This window comes from Ambystoma mexicanum, chromosome 4p (assembly GCF_040938575.1).
Source record: "Ambystoma mexicanum isolate Mex_15411 chromosome 4p, UKY_AmexF1_1, whole genome shotgun sequence".
Taxonomy (NCBI): domain Eukaryota; kingdom Metazoa; phylum Chordata; class Amphibia; order Caudata; family Ambystomatidae; genus Ambystoma; species Ambystoma mexicanum.
The window spans coordinates 184,254,944-184,274,689 of record NC_090927.1 but is presented as its reverse complement, the minus strand read 5'-3'; the positions used below and the strand labels follow the sequence as shown (position 1 = coordinate 184,274,689).

General features: G+C 45.1%; 1 protein-coding gene across 6 annotated transcripts in view; it reads left to right on the top strand.

Annotated features, from left to right (window-relative positions):
* EFR3B (EFR3 homolog B) overlaps window positions 1–19,746 on the top strand; it is a 1,154,471-nt gene that overhangs the window by 934,192 nt on the left and 200,533 nt on the right. For all 6 annotated transcript variants that reach the window (XM_069605670.1, XM_069605672.1, XM_069605667.1 and 3 more), the window contains one exon: window positions 11,219–11,391. In XM_069605670.1, the coding sequence (XP_069461771.1) occupies window positions 11,219–11,391 (173 nt within the window). The remainder of the gene's footprint in view (window positions 1–11,218; window positions 11,392–19,746) is intronic.

Below are 19,746 nucleotides of genomic sequence, written 5' to 3'. Positions count from 1 at the left end.
ACCTATGAGGGACAAGCAATGCCAAAGTCGATGGATTTAGAAGAGTGCCTTTAGGGAGCCAGGACAGCCAATGTCATTTGGACAAAGTCTAGAGTCTGATGCAATTCTTGGATAAATGTATTTCACAAAGTCAGATTCTTCAAAAGGATATCACTGAAGACACACAAGCTGTCAGGCCTGTGCAAAGGGGAGTTGAAATCAACTCGGAAAGTTAAGCAAGTGCAAATCTCAAGTGAGACAGCACAACTTAAGGCAGGAAGGAAAGTACCCCAAGCCCAAACAGTACCTCTAGTTAGAAGAAGTGGTCCAGCTGGAGCGCGCCTTGCTACAGCTATACAGACCCTGGTTCAGAAGCCTCAGTCGTGGGGACAAGAGGGAGGATGTCTGGAGGCCTCCTGTGGCAGGATATAATGATGGGTACTCCCAAATATTTTTTGTTCTCGGGGGGACAGGTCTGTAGACAGGGAGGGTAGGGAGAGTGAGCACAAGGTTACAGACTGACTACCCCTCTCTCTAAGGTCTGACGGCACGGCAGGTGTAGGTGCTAAAGGGCTGATGTATGAGTCAACAGCAAAGTCTCAGAAGAGAGACAATATGTAAACAGAACCGTAGTAATTGTATCAATTAATCTCTTTAATAGAATTTGTTAAAAGTATTATATAAAAAATATATCTCTATACAGCTTTATCATATCTCACTCATACCATTCATATCGGTGCAATCATTCTGTGAAAAACAGGTGCGAAACTTGAACAATTTCTTCAAGCATATTGGTTGTTATTAATATGGAGAGACAGTAAGAAAAAACACATTTGAATTTTCTATAGGTCGACATATGTTTCGGCCCCTTTCAGTAGTCCCATCGTTGTCTGCGGTGGGCTAAATAGTTAGTACTGGGCCATCTTCAGGACAGTTGTGATTTTAGTGAAAGCTTAGCGTCTTCACCCTAATTCTGTATGACAAGCCAAATCTCCTGTGGCAGTACAGGACGGTCATCCGCAGCTACGGACTCTTCGGTTCAGCGGCACTTCGTGGTTTCAGCACTTCGCAAACAGCACTGATGCAGAACAAATCCCCAATTGGATTTTCCTTGCTCCCTTGGTTCTGGACTCTGGTACAGAGACTTATATATTTAGTTGAGGCAGGGAAACCCATCTTAGGAATGGGAAGATAGGTTTTCTCTTGCTTTATTTATTAATAAATGTCTATAGCCCTAAACATGCCACCTTTGTGTCAGTCTCCTTCTTCTGCACCATTATAGTGCCCGGGTGCCGATGTGGTACAGGCCACGGCAACAAGTGCGAGTCCACTGATGGCACAGCAGATAATAGCAGCTAAAATGGACTTAGTCACACACTCAAAAAAGACAGACACAACTGATCTAAGTATGGCCTGCGTATGGGAAATGTCCATCTAGGGTATATATATAACAAAATGAAGCAGTCGTATGCACATATTTAACTACATGCTCTCTATTTATGGAATTCACTGAAGTGGAAATATCTACTAAATAATGGCCAAAAGCTAAGAAGAACTTGGGGCCCAGAATCAGGGCCTACAATGAAGAACGCTTGATAAGAAACTGAATATATCATCACAACAACAAATATAATGATTAGGTAATAGACATAGATATATTAAGAATTAAGTTAAAAAAGGGAAGCGTACAGAGGAAAGAAATGTAGAAAATATGAATGAGTAAATATGGGGGTTGAAAGGATTACCAGAAGAAAGAAATGTTAAGAGTGATTGGAATGGTAGATATGAGAAACTGTGAAATAAAGGGATTGTGATGGATGCAAAGGAGTATGGACTAAAATGATGGAAATTTAAGAATAACCTAATTGGAATTCAAAACATGCCTGTCGAGCTACATTTTTCTCTTGTCTGTCTCACCATTTGTTTCTCTGTATCTGTAAAACCAAAATCTGGTAACAGTACTGCAAACCGGATAAGACCAACAGACACGGAGATGAGAATAAACAACAACGTTTATTTGCTTCAAGTGGACCCAGGTTCTTATACAACAATAGCTGTGCGGAAGTGAGCAATGTACAGAAAGAAAATCGCATCCTTTTATGCACCCCAGTTTACATGAGTTCTGCTGTAAGTGTGATGTAATAGATATCATAGATGGTTTACGGCTCCATGCTACGTATAGGGTTTTCTGTGAAAACATATATTTTCGTCAGTGATTTCATGCTTGCACATTCTAACTTTCTGACCTCACAAGACAACAGACTGTTCTCACTGAAAGGAAATAATCCTTTTAACATTATCTTTTGTTTTCATGACCGCTGGTTACTGTGTAGCGGCATGTTTGTACAGTTTGTTTAGGATAACCCTTTCCTGGTAAAAATAGAACAGAACATCTCCTGTGTCATAAACTATCCTTATTATTTGTAAGTGCATTTGTGAGACCCACGAAATTAAAGAGCTGCAGACAAAAATATTTCATCGCCCTTGGTCCAGCCTGTGTAAGATCCAAGGCTGTAATAACAATTAGCTAATTTCTTTGCAACATTCTCAGCACTCTTGTGCAGCGATTCCTTGCAGCTCTAAATAGATTTTGCAAGAAGGTGTGGGTGCACGAAACAAAGTAGGGGAGCTTAAGGCTTACCTGAATAAATGCATTTTCACAGTATCTACAATTGTTTCCATGACAATGTTAATGTTATAATGTCCACAGGGTATTCCAGGAACTCTAAACTATGTAGCGTGTAGAAGTAAAATGTTTGTGTGCCATTATCCCTGATCCCAAGACTTTGAGACTGAAGCACTGTCGGGGGCTATAGCTCTAAAATGTCCATCACCAACCCACACAATATTTGTGTGCAGTGTTACAGGTCAGACCAAGAGGTGGAGCTAGATCACCCCCCCTCAGAATCCTGGCCTCATCTTAACCGAAGTGTAAGGAGGTGGAGACCGAAGAGCCTACCCCAGAGAAACGGGACAAAAAATAGGGCAGGAGACGTAAGGCGAAGAAGCGTGTCACATGATTAGTCTTCCTCCTCCCAAGAAATGAGGTGGCACAGGTCATGGGGGGGCGGAAGTGTGGATTCCTTTGACTCCCAATTTGGTAAGGCCTTCTTTCCTAGTAAGCATACATCTATTGCGAAATGTGGAGGAATATTACAATCAGATGTTACCTATTTTTTTCCAAAGCCTCAACAAGCACAGCATTGGCAGCTTTAAAGTCCACTGCATTGGTCGACCGGTAGGGACCCTGTGGAGGGTAGCTGCATGCTCTTTAATGGTGCTCCTCTGGTGCTTGCACCTGCTTGGGGTTTAGCACTGAAGTTTCAGCTCTGATTGCTAGTGACACGCTGGCCACTTTGCTCAATCCCAGTCGAGCAACTATGCTCTGGAATTGGCCTTGGCTCTTCCAGTCTATGAGGCTATTTTTGATGGTGACAGGGACCATGTTCCTTATGGACATGAGTCCCTTATGCGGGCAGGTCAGGACCCTTTCTCAGGCTTCATGGCTGCGAGAAACCTGAAGGTGTCCCACTTGCTAGTCCCCGGGGATCTGTCATCCAGGTGGCCAGGACATGGCCATTGGTATTGGATCCAGTTTCTGGGGGAGGACCAGTGCGGGAGGATCACCTGGATGGGGGACTTCGGGGAGTGGAAGTGCGACATCGAAGGGTGAGACGTGGTACCCCCTTCCTTATGACACCTTTTCCCCATCCTACTCCATAGGGTATTTAGAAACTATACCCCCCCTTTTCCTACACAAAAACTTTGTCACACCGCGAAAGTAACACCAGAGCCATTTACCTGACATGTCCCAATGCAAGGGTCAGGCAGAGTCAGGTAATTGCTGATAACTTCACACACCTGATGGCCCTTCCCCTTTCCCATAGGGATAAAGGGGGGGAAAATGAGAGCACACTTTGAGCAAGGCCGTACGCACGAGGTAGCAGCTGTTCCAGGACGGCAGTTCAAACGGAGGAGAAAGGCGATGGAAACTAAAAGGATGACAGGAAGGGAATTGTCCTTGCGCTTTTCAACCCAGACCGGCAAAGCCTTCGATAAAAGAACCATAATACCTGGAATAGCAGCTGGCGATTGGTGTGACAGATGTCTGCGGTAAACGGGACCCTCCTGCACTGATAGCCAGGGCAGGGAAAAGATCTTGCTGCCGTGGGACCGTCATTGACTCCAGAGGGAGAAAACCCAATGAGTTCAGCACAGCTGGTCAGTCTGAGGAAACTGATAGTGGACCGGACTGTGTTAAACTCAAGGTTGCAGTGGCAACATTTTGCATAAAGAAAAGATCATGGACAAAGGTCTTTTGTGAACAAATGAGGTATAAATGTTAGAGCGGTCCTGCATCACATAGGCGCTGATTCGAAAGACTCTGACAAATGCCACACTCCTGAACAAGGAGGATATGGTGAATTGAGTGAACTACAAGAACCAAGAGCCCCTAAGGGAGGCCGGGGTGAGGTGTCAAAGTGGTCATACAAGGGTCAAGCCAAAACCCTTTGTACAGTCGAGTCTTTGATACTTTGTGAAGTGAACTGTTACTGAGGGGAACACCATGTAAATTACGATAATGTGAAACCTACACTTGCCATAGAATCACAGAATGACCCAGCGAGACGTGACCGCCCTTCGGAAGAATCTTTGTGAATTGGCAAGTGTTTTAGCAGGCAGGTAAAGGAAGGTTTGAACCAGGATGAGGGGGACCTAAGTAAAGGGGAGAAAGTAACCCAGAGAATTGTTTAAAAAGACATTGAGATTCCTGAATAGTGCAAGATGATGAATTGAAAAGGTAATGGAACTACATTGTGATGACAGACGTGAGGGATGTCCACAGTGAGTTGGTGGTCTGAGCCCAATTGAGGGAGGCTAATGTTGTGAAAAGGATCGGAGACTGGCTGAGGGGGGATCATCGGGTGAAGCGTAATCGCCCGACGTGAAGATTTATAGAAATAACTATTTGTTTATTGATTGATACATCAGGCCCCCTGAAGCAAGAGACTTTGCATGAAAGAGACTTGTGCACAGAAGGCCCTGATATTGAGAAAAGGAACTGTGAGCTTGGCCCGGAGAAGCCCAGAAGTGTGCTGTACACGAGAGTCCTGCCTTATCCTGTGCTTAAAACATGGGAAAGGGAAACCCCAGCCATAACATCCTGACTTATTATTTTGTGACACTCCTTTCTTTTCTTGTGAACATTATCCCACACTCTTTTGTATCGTAGTGGTAAGGATTGGCAAGAGGTTTTTCTTAGTATAGGCCCTTTTTATTTGACTAGACTCCACTAGGACTGTATTATTATTATTTGATGGTCGTAGCTTGCTCCCATTTTAGATTTACGTTTAGATTAGGTGTTTATCTCACCCATTTTTACAGTTTAATAAACACCCTTGAACTGTGATCACTTATGTCTGCCTTACTTTGATACCATGCCTTCCTTACATGGCCGACAAGGAAGGCATTTTAAATTTGGTGTCCTATCTTCATGATGTCAGTGGCCTTGACATTTTGCGTGGCCTTAAGGCGCAACAAGCTTCCCTGTATGGGCAACTTATCACCCGGCACAGGATGGTATCTAGAAAGTAGTGCCTAGTTTGGGCCTTACAGCACCATCCAAACCATTGGTCAACAATAAGATTATGGATTTCTTTGATAAGGTTCCTCAAACATTGCTGTTCTATGCAGCCATTGCTGGCCCTACCCCTGTGACACACTCTGTGCTCTATGCCCACTTTCAACAAGGAACTTACTAAGAAAAAAAGGCTGGACTGGAGAAAGGAAGTGGCATGTCAGGCAGGCCTGGATGTAGCTGATTGTGTCAGATGTTCAGTTCGGGTGTCTTCAGTGATGCATGGACATTTATGGTTCAAGTCTTGGCTTGTGGGTTGTGTAATCAAAATTGCTAGACATGCCGTTCAACATCATTGATCTGTTTGGGTTTAAAACCAACACAACCACTTTTTTCATTTATGGTTTCATAGGATGAGATTACCGGCCTTTCATATCCTTTGCGCACAGGAAGGCCTCAGTCTGCCCCAGGGAAGACTGCTCAGATTTGGTATACCCGCCCAAGAAAGGGGGGCCCTGAATGGTCACTGTTCAGCTGCATCAGTGCCTTCCATGCCATCTTAATCAAAGCCTCTTTGAGGTATCCTCCTCCTACCCTGCTCCTATTGGGGGTTGTGTCTCTGCCTTTGCCTGGGAGTGTCAGCCATTCACCTTCAATGCATGGGTTTTGCGACTGGCTCAGAATTACTTCTGCCTCTCCTTTCTTCAGAAACCGCAGGACAGACCTTCTTTCCATGATCCAAACCCATGCTTTTAGAGGAACTGACCTTGCTTTCAGCTAAGGGGGACATGGAGTTGCTTCATACCCGATGAGGAAGGTCTGTGGTGGTACTCCCGGTACATCTTGGTGCTGAAAAAAGGGGAGGTCTGAGGTCTCATCCTGGACCTCAGGGGCTTGAACATGTTCCTGGGGAAGGACAATTTGAGGATGGTGACCTTCAAAGACATTCTCCAAGCTCTGCAGGGTCAGGACTGGTTTGTGTCTTAGTTCCATGTGCCAGTCCATCAGAAGCACAGGAAGTTCATGAGGTTCATTACAGGCACCGCTCATTATCAGCTCAGGGTGCTTATGCTCTGCTAACCTAGTCCCCTGGGTATTCACCAAGTTGATGGCAGTGATGGTGACCAGTCTCGGGAGGGACAAGTTCCAAGCCATTCCTGACCTGGGCGATTTGCTCCTTCAAGATCGTCCTCCAGCACAGGTGTCGAACCACCTTGAGAACACCTGTTGTGCTTCTACTTGAACTTCCAGGAATCTCAGATGACACCTTTTGGAAAGCTCCAGTCAAGAAGAGCAGTTCTGGACAGTCAGCTGGAGACGGCCCATCAGGAAACAGCATTCACCAAATGGTCCTCTTGTTCCAGAACTTCGCATGCTACCAGCATCAGCCGTTCCCTACTTTCTGGGCCTCATGGCATCCTGTATTTTTTCCGGTACCGTAGGCTTAGTTGACAATGTGTTCTCATCAGTGGCTGCTCCGCAGTCAATGGTTCCATTTTTCCAGCAAGATGTGGAACCTCCAACGCGTTTCGAGGCTAGTTGATGAGGATCTTCCTCTGTGGTCTTGCCAGAAGAACTTGGGGCAGGGTAGCAGTGCTGGTAAGGGTGGTCGGAGGTCCAGAATGTTACAGATGCTTCTCTGAAAGGCTGGGTTGCACATCTCCAAGATCTGCAGATGAGTGATCATTGGTCCCGGCACAGTGCTTTTGGCACATCAATCTATTGGAGCTGCAGCCATCAGACTGGTGCTGATGAACTTCCTGCCTTCCATTCAGAGGATGAAGGTCCTGATCTTGACTGATAATGCAATGACCATGCATGATCTCATCAAGGCGAGGGGTTGTGGGGGTGGCAGTAAACTCTGTGCAGGGAAGCAATGTGTCTTTGGTTTTGCGTTCTGGAGAACCACACCTCTGTTGTGTCAGCCAAACCAGCCGGATCAGAGAATGAGGTGTTACAGACCCTGAGCAGGCAGTGCTCAGTCTCTGATGAGTTGGAGCTTTGCCTTCAGGTCATTTTGGAAATCTTCATACTTTAGGGAACACCTACAGTTGACCATTTGTGACAAAGGACAACATGAAGTGCAAGCTTTTCTGTTCTCCTCCAAGAAGGGAATTGGAGCACACCGTTATAGTGGAGTGGACTTCAAACTCCACTTTGCATTCCTGCTGCATCCCCCTCTAGTTCTCAGAAGGTTTGTGTATTGCATTATCCTTATTGCTCCAAAGCTTGAAGGTCATGGTAAATTGATGTTCTCAAGATAGCCACCTGCTCAACTATGTGCCTTCCTTGGAGGGCCGGTTGGTTTATTTATTTATTGGTTGTCCCAGTTGGGCTGTCGGATATTGCACCCAAATTCAGAGTCCCTCATTTTTCATGAGGATGAGTTATGTTGGCAGGCTGCTAAATGATGAGTTCACCCAAGTGTTGCTGCCTGAAAGCAGGCCTGCTACGTCATGTGTTTATATGTTCAGGTGGATGCAGTTCACGGGATTGGTGCAAGAGTGAGGACCCCGTGTCATGGACCACATTCTCAGTTTTGGAGATTTTGTTGTCTTTGGTGGGGCAGGGACTTCAAATGTGTACCGCCAGAGTTACCTTGCTGATGTTTAGATTTCTCATGAGGTCTCTGGAGCAAGGTTCTCCTTTGCAGTCCCTTTGGGACCAGTTTCTGAAAGGCTTGGCAAATAGGTTTCCACCAGTGCAATTTGTTGTTGCATTTTGTGATTGGTGGTTCTTCCTTTACTTATGGCTTCTACTTTCGAGACCATGCACTCATGTTCACTTCTGCCCTTTACACTGAAAACTGTGTTTGTGGTGGCTGTTATGTTTGCTCGATGTATTAGCAAAAGGCAGCACTTTCATGCTAGGCCTCCTCTGTTCCATGTCAACGGAGAAAGTTGCCCTTCGAGTCAGACCTGCATTTCTACAAATGTTACATCAGAGTTCCAGGTCTATTAAAAATATTCAACTATAATTCTTTTTTTCTTCCTCTTCTTCTAAGGAGGAGGAGAGGCTGCACAGGTTAGAGCATGGAGCTTCTATGTGGCCCTGGCAGCCCCGTTTCGTAAGGTCAGTCACCTTTTGCACACATTGGAAAGTGGTATGCATTACAGAATGTTAAGAAAAGGCAGGCAGGAAAGAGCATCAAGGCTTAGAGCTCACTACACCAGAGTAGTGGCGGAGTCCTCAGCATTGGAAAGAGGAGTGCTACTGGTCGAGATTTGCCATTCATTACGCACAGAGCAAGCATGGCCAAGGAGCAGAATTCCTGCAAAGGAAAATCGCCATTTACCAACCAACAAGAACACCCAGATCCAGCAACGACATCCACCTGGAACCAAACACGAAAACAACTTCGGGGATCTTCATTCTCCCACCCGGCAGCAAAAACTTTCAACTCCCTCCCGAAAGAAATGCGCAACATGAAGGATCACCTAAAATTCAGAAAAGTACTCAAAACCTGGCTCTTCACTTCAGAACCAGAAGGAAACAAATGAAAAATACTGGCACCAGCGAATACAACGCATCACAACAAAACACACACAGGAGGAGAAATATCAGGGTGGAGGGGTTCCCAGGGTACACCAACGCCCGTGTAAAACCCTCTCTGAGACCTCTGTGATGGGACAGCTACCTAGCCATAGAAGAGGAAGAAATGACCAACCAGGCAACCTCCAGAGCCAAGGGAGTCCCCCTAGAATTAGAGGGAGGGGATCCTGCTCTAGTAACCAAAAGGTAATGACAGGCGCACCCAGGATAATCCTAGAACTAACCTTATGTACATTCCCTAGTCTGCACCTAGGGTTTGGAGGAGACCCACCGATAGCTTGCCCACTGGATGGAGGGGAGCCTGCGTCTAGGAAACCAGGTAGGTGAAGGCATGCACACTTTACGATAATCTTAGAACGATCCCTATGTACCTCCCTTATCCGCACATGGGGGGTGGAGGAAGCATCACCAACTTGCCCTACTGATCAACAGACAGTTAAGGAGAGGGTTTGAAGTAGGCCTGCCACCTACTCGTCCGTAGAAGGAGGGGATCCCGCGTCAAGGAAACCTGGGAGGTGAGGGTAGGCACGCCCTTTGATAATCTAAGAACCATCCCTATGTACACCCCTAGTCCACACATGGGGGTGGAGATGGCATCACCAACTTGCCCTACAGACTACTAGACAGTTAATGAGACATGCCTCAACTATGCATAGACCTCGGAGAGTGACACACCATGGAACAACTTAATACAAAATACGGGCAAGGATGCGCAACACAGATGTCCGAAGCAAGGAGGTATGATTGAATAACCCACTAACCCAGCCGCTAAAATCTCAACTCTATGCATACTCCTCTCAAACGCAAAGCAAACAGAAACATATCTTTCATACAGCAATCTGCACACACTTTATTACAACAACAAAACAAATCGCGCTTAAACTCGCACAACAGCACACAACGGACTACCGACTCAGAAACCACACCCATGCTCAGAGAACGGTGTTAACCAAACTGAAGCTGCCAACAGCACACTACAACTCTCTCTACCGTGTCCCTGCTTTGCCCTACTAACTCATACTACCCTCTTGCCTTTCAGATGTGTGTGAGCACAAGGGGACCACTCCAGTGGTGATACTGCGTGGTATAAATGTCCTTTAACATTAACCTTCAGCAACTTGGTCCTCCCTGCATACATTCTCCAAGTTTCTGTCTGGATTTGTTAGGTGGTCAATATGCTGCTTTGTTCATGCGGTCTTGCATTGTTCACGTTCACTCCTTCTCTGATATTTTGTACTGCTTTCAGAGTCTATCTAGATTAGGAACCTGGTGGAATATGCAATCCATTAGGATTAATCATTTTCCCTCCATTCTGCAACAGAACATTTCTTATAGTAATGTTCTTTCTATGGATTATCCACCCACAGATTCCTCATTGCCCTCCCAGCCTGCTCCTCTACTGAAAGCAAAAACAAACAAAAAACGAGTTCATATGAATCTATCTGTTTAGAACAAGTGTATTAACGTTGCTTCAGTTTGTAGATTGAAATTTTTCACAGCCTGTTGCTCCCCTAAATTCTCCCTAAGCAAGAGTCCCCTCAGCTGCTGAGCACGGGGGAAAAAGGGAGACCTGAGATATGAGATCCTGGGATGAGTCAGGATGGTCGCCTCTTCCCACACTCGCTGAATTTCACGGGTTTTGCTGAAGATAAATGATCTTTACTCTGTTATAACTGAAGTCTTTTCCTGAAAATATATATTTTGTTGACTTTATCAAGGACTGTACTTACTGCAGTATATTTGCTTGAAAAGAGGAACATGCAGTTAACCATCTTCCTAAGTCGGATGATCGATCTTGATGTAACTATTGCAGCAAATTGCATGAGAACCTCGAGCTGCAGTAGCCATCAGTTCCTAAAGTTCTTGAAGTATCCATTTGGAAAGACTACAGCACTTCCTATGTCCATAGTTTAGAGCTTCCCTGTCACAAGCATATATTATAAGTATACTCACTAAATGTAAGTAATGAAAAGTGCTTGCATTTCCTATTTCTAGATACTGTCCTGTGGCTTGTTTTACCTCAGAATTGGTCTTTAGATTGAGAGATGTTGTTCTTAAACGTGCACTTCCTTCAAAGCTCAATGAGTCTCCCTTCTTTGAATCCTGCAGGTCTCAATAGGATTCCAGTGCAGTAATTTGCTTTCGGCACTTCCCAGCTCCTTCCTTGACCCTCTGCTCTGTGTGTCACTCATGGAAGATGGTGAGATCCGCCTCTTTGTTCTGGAGATCCTCATCAGCCTTATGGATCGTCATGGAAACCGGCACAAGTTCTCCGCCATCAGGTATTGCGTTGCAGATGTGGATTAGTCTGTTGAGAATAATACTTGTTTGACAATGTTAAGTCCAATCTCGTCATGAAATTACAATACTATGTGTGTGAGGACTGGGCTTTAGAGAACTAAAACATTTTCAGTGTCTTAATTCTTTCTCAATACAGGGATGCTCTTGCTTGTTTAACGGACTTATGATGCAGGTCTTTGCTGAGACAATACTTGTGATCAATGCTACACGCCATAGGAATTAAATGACATTGCAGCTGGACATTATCAGAGAGTAGAAGGATTGAATCTGATAATTTTTTTCCCCAATTCTTTATTTGCATTTTTAAACAATAACATCTTTCAATATGAAAGTTTCCCCCCCTCCCTTGCTCCCCCCCTCTCCTTGATTCCCCCCCTTATCCGGGTACAGTCTTTACGTGGATCAGTTCCTCAAAATGACCCTACTCTGGGAATGATGGTCGTTTCTGGGTCTCTCTTCGTGTTGGTCCATCGATACAAGTCTCTCATATGTCACCTTCCCCCAGCGGGTCTGTTAATTCTAAGAGACACCCACAGACCTCGGGCACCATGTTCTGCAAGCACCGTCCGTTAAATATCTCAGTAGGGCTTGACTAGTCAGTGTTGAATCTATTGTGCTCCCCCTGTATCGAGTAGGTGAGCAATTCCATGGTGACGAAGGACCATATTTTGGCTACACATTTGTTGTCCTGTGGTTGGTCTCTTGTCTTCCACCTACGTGGCAGAACCAAAGCTGCTGCCATCATCATGATGACGTAGAGTTTGCGGCTCGGCTTTGAAGTGATGTCCTCTAGGACCCCATTAAGTCCTATCATTGCTAGACCCCTGTTTCCTCCACTTTTGACCCCTAGGACCTGCTCAATGGCTTCTTGTATGCCCCTCCAAAATTGGTCTATTTTTTAACAGTCCCAGCATATGTGGCTCCAGGTACCCTCCCCTCCACAATCCCTCCAGCAAAGATGTGATGTCCCTGGGTAGATTCTATGTAACCTGACCGGTGTTAAGTGCCACTGAAACATTAGCTTCAGCCATATCTCTCTGACTTGGAGGGATCTCGATAATTTTGGAATATACGCCCAAAGTTGTGTCCACTCTGTTTCCTCTATTGTGCATCCTGTGGAGGCTTGCCATTTTTTCATGCATGCTCTAGATGGAGGGGCCTCTCCGTCTTTTATGTGTTTGTATATGGATGCAACCACTCTCCTGTCCCCCGTGTTTGTTTTTAGGTACCTCTCAACTGGAGTCATCTGACGGCTCCCCACTTCTTTCATGGAAGGGTGTAATAACCAGTGCCTCAGTTGAGCACAGCTGTACCTTTCCTTTTCCCACAAGCCGAAGTCGACTTGCACTGGTCAAAGCATTTAACCTGGTCGTCGATGAACATGTCTCTAATTCTCTGGCATCCTCCTTGTTTCCAGGCCTCAAACGTGGGAGTCTTGTGTCCTGGGGTGAATTACGGGTTGTCAAATAGGGGTGTGTATGGTGAAGGGTAGGTGGTAAAGTGAGCCTTTTTTACCGCATAATCCCAAGCATCTCCCACTGTTGATAAGATCAGCTACTATAAATTTGCGCCCGTCTGTCTGCCCTGGGTTTCGACAAGATTCCCACTAGGTCCCCCCCACCACAGCCCTGTCCATGGGTCTCCATATTTTCTCCCGATCCTCCTTTTGCCAGTCTCTGATGATCGTCATTTGGGCGGCCGTATAGTAGGCCCTGAAGTCCGGTTCCCCCATTTCCCCTGAGGCAGTTGGGGTTCTCATTAACTTGCCGGCCACTCTCAGGGGTTTTTTACTCCACACAAATTGATTTGTGACTTTGTGAAGGAATTTGAAGAAGGCCGGCGGAATGCAGACAGGAAGAGCCGTGAAATAGTAGACCAGTTGCGGTAGTACTACCATTTTTTAGGACATAATGCGCCCCATCCATGTTATTGTTAGCGGGCCCCAGTCTATCATTTTGGTTTTAAGCCTTTCCAAGAGGGGTGGGTAATTTGCTTGGTATAGTCCTCCCACCGTTTTGGCCAGGTTTACCCCTAGATACGTTATAGGATGCTCTATCCATCTATACTGTAAGGTCTGTTTGAGGTGTTGCTCTGCCTTATTCATGAGCGTTAGGTTGAGGATCTCGAATTTGCTTGTGTTCACTTTTAACCCGACCACTTCCCCGAATTAGGTGAGTTCTGCGTCTACTGCTCTCAGGGAGGTATCTGGTTGAGCCAGCGTCAAGAGCGTGTCGTCCGTGAAGGCAGCGATCTTGTGGGTGCCCCCCCCCAAAGAGTATTCCTGCTATGCGCTCATTAGCTCTTGTAGCTGCTAGAAAGGGTTCTAGGTGTAATGCGTATATTATGGAGGACAAATGGCATCCCTGCTTCGTGCCACTCCTGGCCGATACTGACTCAGAGATTTGCCCGTTAATGGAGAGCTGGAGGAGCGGCTGTTGATAGTTGGCCCTAAACCAGCCCAGGAATTTTGGCCCGAACCCCATCTTGATCATAGTTGCAAAGAGGAATCCCCACTCCACCCGGTCGAGGGCTTTTTCGGCATCAACTGCCACAAGGAGAGCAGGGATTCCTCGCTTGTGGGTCTTCTCGATTAGGCATGCTATTCTCCTGACGGTGTCTCCTACTGTCTGCCTCTAATAAAGCCTGACTGGTCGGCTTGGACTATTTTGGGAAGGATCAGGTCTAGTCTGAAAGCTAAGACTTTCGTGTGAATTTTCGCATCAACATAAATGAAGGCTATGGGGCGATAGGACCCGCACTGTGTGGGGTCTTTGCCTTTCTTAGGTATTAAAATCACCTTCGCCTCTTCGATTGATTTGGGCAAGGCCTTGTTCGCTCCTATGTGGTTAAATAGGTTCGTGAGATGGGGTATTATGGTTTCTTTGTGGGTTTTATAAAATTCTGCCCCAAATCCGTCCGGTCCCCGGGGTTTGTGGATGGGTAAGGAGTTTATTGCGGCCCTGACTTCGTCTCTTGTGATCTCCTGTTCTAGAGCTTCCCTCTCCGCCTTCGATATTTGTTGTAATTCAATTTTGTCTAAATAGGCTTCCTGGCGTGTCGGTGATGGATTTTCTGAGCTGTATAATTTGGTATAGAACTGAACAAACTCTCTCTCAATGTCTCTGTTGTTGGAACTGGTCAACCTTCCATTCATTTTTAAGATTGTGATCCTTTTCTTCCTTCCTCAACATTCTGGCACGAGACAGCCTGTTTTGTTGGCTTTGTTATAATATTTTAGCTTAAGGCGCAGCAGGCTGCGCTCCGCTGTCCTTGTTTGTATGAGGTCTAGTTTTCCTTGTATCGACTTGTACTCCCTTTTTATGGCTGACGTCTGTGCCAAGCCCATTCTAGCCATTATGTCCTTTAGTTTCCCCTCTAGTTGTGCTTCTTCCAGCCTCAGTTCACTATCCCTTCCTGCTTTTATCGCTATGATTCTCCCTCTGATTGTTGTTTTAAAGGCATCCCCCCATATCTGCGGCATGGTATCCTCAACCTTAATATTCTCAGCAAAGTCCTCTGCCTCTTCCGCTACCTCCCGGGCTAGTGTTATGTTTTTAAAAAACAGGGCCAGGTAACGCCACCTCCACAGGCCCGGTGGTTTCTTTTTAAAACAAGGGTTATTGGGGCATAGTGTTATATCGGTTGCTTTCCCGAGCAACGCACTGGAGAGCCATGCATAGTCGATCCTTGAGTGTGACCGGTGTGTGTGCGAATAGAAAGTGTAGCCCTCCCTGTCCCCTTCCAGTTCCCTCTATGTGTCCATTAATGCCAAATCCTGGAGTTTACGCCTGAGGTCCCCGGAGGGTCGCACCAGTGGGCCTTGGGCGATCTTACTCCTGTCTTTAGTAGGGTCCCAGGCCATGTTAAAGTCCCCTGTTAGTATGATGTGGGATTTTGTGAACTTCTCTAGACGGGTGAGAGTTTTTTGGATGAAGGAGTCTCGGCCTGTGTTGGGCGCATATAGTGTTGCTACCATGTAGACGTCCCCTCCCTTCCAGCACTACTGCTAGATATCTCCTTTGATCGTCAGTCTCCTTTCTCTTAATGGTCGGGTCCAGCCCATCCTTCAGTGCTAGCAATACGCCCCCTTTTTTACTGGCTTGCGTGGCCTGGAGGATTCTCGTGTATCCCCAGAATTTTATTCTATGCGTTTCCCGGGTTTGAATATGGGTTTCTTGCAGTGTAACTATGTGCGGTTGCTCCCTTCTCAGGTATCTCTCCACCTTTTTCTGTTTGACTGGTAAATTCAGCCCATTCACATTTAATGATATGACCTTCAGTTTTTCAGTGCTATGAAAAGAATGGTGTTCCCATTAACAATGGGAACTCCCGTCCCCTGCACACCTCTGGGTATTGGATAACAAGATCCAAACAAAATATACTTTTTTGTTCACTTATTGTTGATTTTTAGTATTGCAAAGTATCAATTAAGCCACTCTTTTGTACAAATATTACATATAAAAACATGCAATGATTTGTTTCAATATACATAAAAGTTTCAAAAAGTCTTTATGAAGGCATGATAGTATTTTAGTACCATATACATGATAATAAAGAATGTTCGAGTTCAATTCACTCAAAAAGAATATACAGTAATTCAAAAAAATTCAAGAAAAAAGGGGAAAGCCTGCCTAATTCAGAGCTCTACGCGTTTCGAGAGTGTGCCTCTCTTCTTCAGGAGCAATAACTTTTCAGTATGGACACAATGTTTTCTTATCCTATTATTCACAGTCAACAAATAAATTCAAAGTATGTCCATTTCATTTTTCTTTCATTTTTCTCTATGTCTTTAGAACTTCAAGCATCCCTTCTTGTTGTGGAATGGTGAAAACGTCATCTAGTGAAGTAGCAATATGATGTGCTGTAAATAACAATAATATGTATATTAGCTAGTGATTTAAACGGGGAATTAAATAAATATAAACCCGTGTGGGAAACGGTATTCCTACCTGTGTTTCTTGTTCATATCCTGTGTGTTTCTCAATTCAAAGATGACCACTGTTAATGGCTGGCATCTGTGGCTTCTAATCAGCCTTCGTTCTGTCACAAATAATAATTTGATAATTTCTATCAGAATGTAGTTGCACATTATGCTTTCATCTGATTCCTTAACTTAAGTTCAAAGAAATTACCTCAATGCCCTGTTGGTAGTGTTTGTTGTAGTGCTGAGCCCCTCGTGGTCCCGTCCCCAGCTTTTCAAAGGTAACCTACGCGAAAAACATTGTGTCAATGTATGTAACTTTTCCCATGTCACTAATAGATGTTGTAACCTCTCTCATTTCTTTCATACCTTATTAGTCGTGTTCCTTCACTCCAACACAAGATCTGCAATCTCTGCCCGAGCCGCGCGTGTTTTCGATCCTCTCTCCCTATTTATTGTCATGTGACTTGAGGTGTATGTCTGTGTAGATCATGTGAAAACTAAATACACACGGTCAGCATGCATTTGCGCATTATTTTGTAATTAACACTACGACTCCCAGAATGCTAATCCGATCACATGATCTACACAGACATACGACCTCAAGTCACATGACAATAAATAGGGAGAGAGGATCGAAAACACGCGCGGCTCGGGCAGAGATTGCAGATCTTGTGTTGGAGTGAAGGAACATCACTAATAAGGTATGAAAGAAATGATAGAGGTTACAACTTCTATTAGTGACATGGGAAAAGTTACATACATTGACACAATGTTTTTCGCGTAGGTTACCTTTGAAAAGCTGGGGACGGGACCACGAGGGGCTCAGCACTACAACAAACACTACCAACAGGGCATTGAGGTAATTTCTTTGAACTTAAGTTAAGGAATCAGATGAAAGCATAATGTGCAACTACATTCTGATAGAAATTATCAAATTATTATTTGTGACAGAACGAAGGCTGATTAGAAGCCACAGATGCCAGCCATTAATAGTGGTCATCTTTGAATTTAGAAACACACAGGATATGAACAAGAAACACAAGTAGGAATACCGTTTCCCACACGGGTTTATATTTATTTAATTCCCCGCTTAAATCACTAGCTAATATACATATTATTGTTATTTACAGCACATCATATTGCTACTTCACTAGATGACGTTTTCACCATTCCACAACAAGAAGGGATGCTTGAAGTTCTAAAGACATAGAGAAAAATGAAAGAAAAATGAAATGGACATACTTTGAATTTATTTGTTGACTGTGAATTAATAATAGGATAAGAAAACATTGTGTCCATACTGAAAAGTCATTGCTCCTGAAGAAGAGAGGCACACTCTCGAAACGCGTAGAGCTCTGAATTAGGAAGGCTTTCCCCTTTTTTCTTGAATTTTTTTGAATTACTGTATATTCTTTTTGAGTGAATTGAACTCGAACATTCTTTATTATCATGTATATGGTACTAAAATACTATCATGCCTTCATAAAGACTTTTTGAAACTTTTATGTATATTGAAACAAATCATTGCATGTTTTTATATGTAATATTTGTACAAAAGAGTGGCTTAATTGATACTTTGCAATAATAAAAATCAACAATAAGTGAACAAAAAAGTATATTTTGTTTGGATCTTGTTATCCAATACCCAGAGGTGTGCAGGGGACGGGAGTTCCCATTGTTAATGGGAACACCATTCTTTTCATAGTTTCACTGACCTATGATACCAGGGTCTACTGTTTTTCTCCCCGGCACCCCATAAGACTATCAACACAGTGACAAGCCATTGGAGCTTTTAATTGCTATATGAAATTAGATTTCTCATCAAAGCATAGGGTGTGCAATTTCCTTTCCCTCTTGCAAGTTTTTCAGTGCTAGTCATTCCTGTGCTCTCTGTTTTTTGTTGAAATCATCGTGCCCCTTGTGGTTTCAAAGGTGCCGATTTGGTACCTTTCTGCCTTCAGTTGTGATCTCTCCCTTCTGATATCTGTTACCCCTGGATTGTCCCCTCCCTCCCTTCTCCCTCCCATCTTCTCCCACCCCCAACTGGGTGGGTTCAACTAGCTCTTGGCCCCTCTCACCTTGTCGTCTCGAGAGTTGAACCCTAGGGAATTCCCAGAATTACCCCACGCAGGATCTCCCTATCCCATTCTGATGTTCCCTACCCCCTCCCTCCCCGCGAGATCTTCACTACACCTGTTTAACATTGAAGCTCAGGCACTTAGCTTAGCGTGCGCCCTCCCCAGGCTCGCAGTCTCAATGGTCTCGCTTCACCGGCTTCTGCTTTCAATTTGTGCCCCCGGCAGGTCTTCCCGTTTTGTTCATCTCCTTCCTGATCGGTCTCCTGGATAGGAGTAGGTATTCCCCCTTCTTTGTTCTTTTAGGCTTCACCGTGGACCATTCCCATTGGCTACGGCTGTTAAATTGGTTGGTTGGTTGGTAGGTGAGGGGGGCCCTGAATGCACTTCATCTTCAATTCCCAGAAGGGTTGCCCCTTGCTTGCACGTCGTGACTTTTTGCTGCTTCCCCTGCCAGTTGAACGTCAGTCCGAATGGGTGTGTCCATCTGTACCGGATTTCTCTGGCTGATGAGGGTTGCTTGTGCTAGATTTTGATAAAGAATATCTCTGCGCCATTGTAGGTGATCTGCTTTGCTTTTCAAGCCTTGGCTAGGATTTGTTCTTTGACCGCGTAACTTTGTTAGGCCACCAGGACGTATCTTGGTCTAGCCCCTGGTTCCTGCCAGCACGGATCCATCCTGTGATCCTGTCAAATTGGATCTCTGCACCTGCTTCCGAATCCAACAGGTCACCGAAGATGCACCCGAGAACCTGGGGTAGATCCTGGTCCTGCATCTCCTCTGGTAGGCATTTGACCCATATATTGGATCTCCTGGATCTGTTCTCCAGGTCCTATGCCTGCAGTTCGAGGTAATGGATGGCCGCCGCAAGGGTTTTCAAGAGGTGCCGTCTTTCCTCACATCTTCTGTCAGTTCCTGGATGGCCCTCTCGTTGGTGTCCACCCTTTCCTCTATTTTGGTAATGTCTCTTTTTATTTCCTGTATTCCCTCGGCTAAGTCTTCCCTCAACGTGTCCATTTGTTTCTGGCTGGCCGTGGTGATTTTGTCTACTATTTCGCCTAGGAAGTGTTTGAGTGAGGCGTGTGTTACCGGTCTATCTTGGTCATTCTGGGTGAAGTCCGCTTCTGGTTCCGTGGCCCAGTCAACAGCGGGGTGACCCCCTGCTGTATCCGTCTCTTTGGCCCATATCTTTCCTAGTGATCCTTCCTGTGTCTTATTAGTGTCTTTGGGTGCTGACGGAGTGTCTTTATTCCTGTTTTTCGACATTGCAACCGGGATTGGTAGGTTATGTCCTGTGGTTGTTCCAAACCGCTCTGGGTTTGTGCTGGGCTTGGCA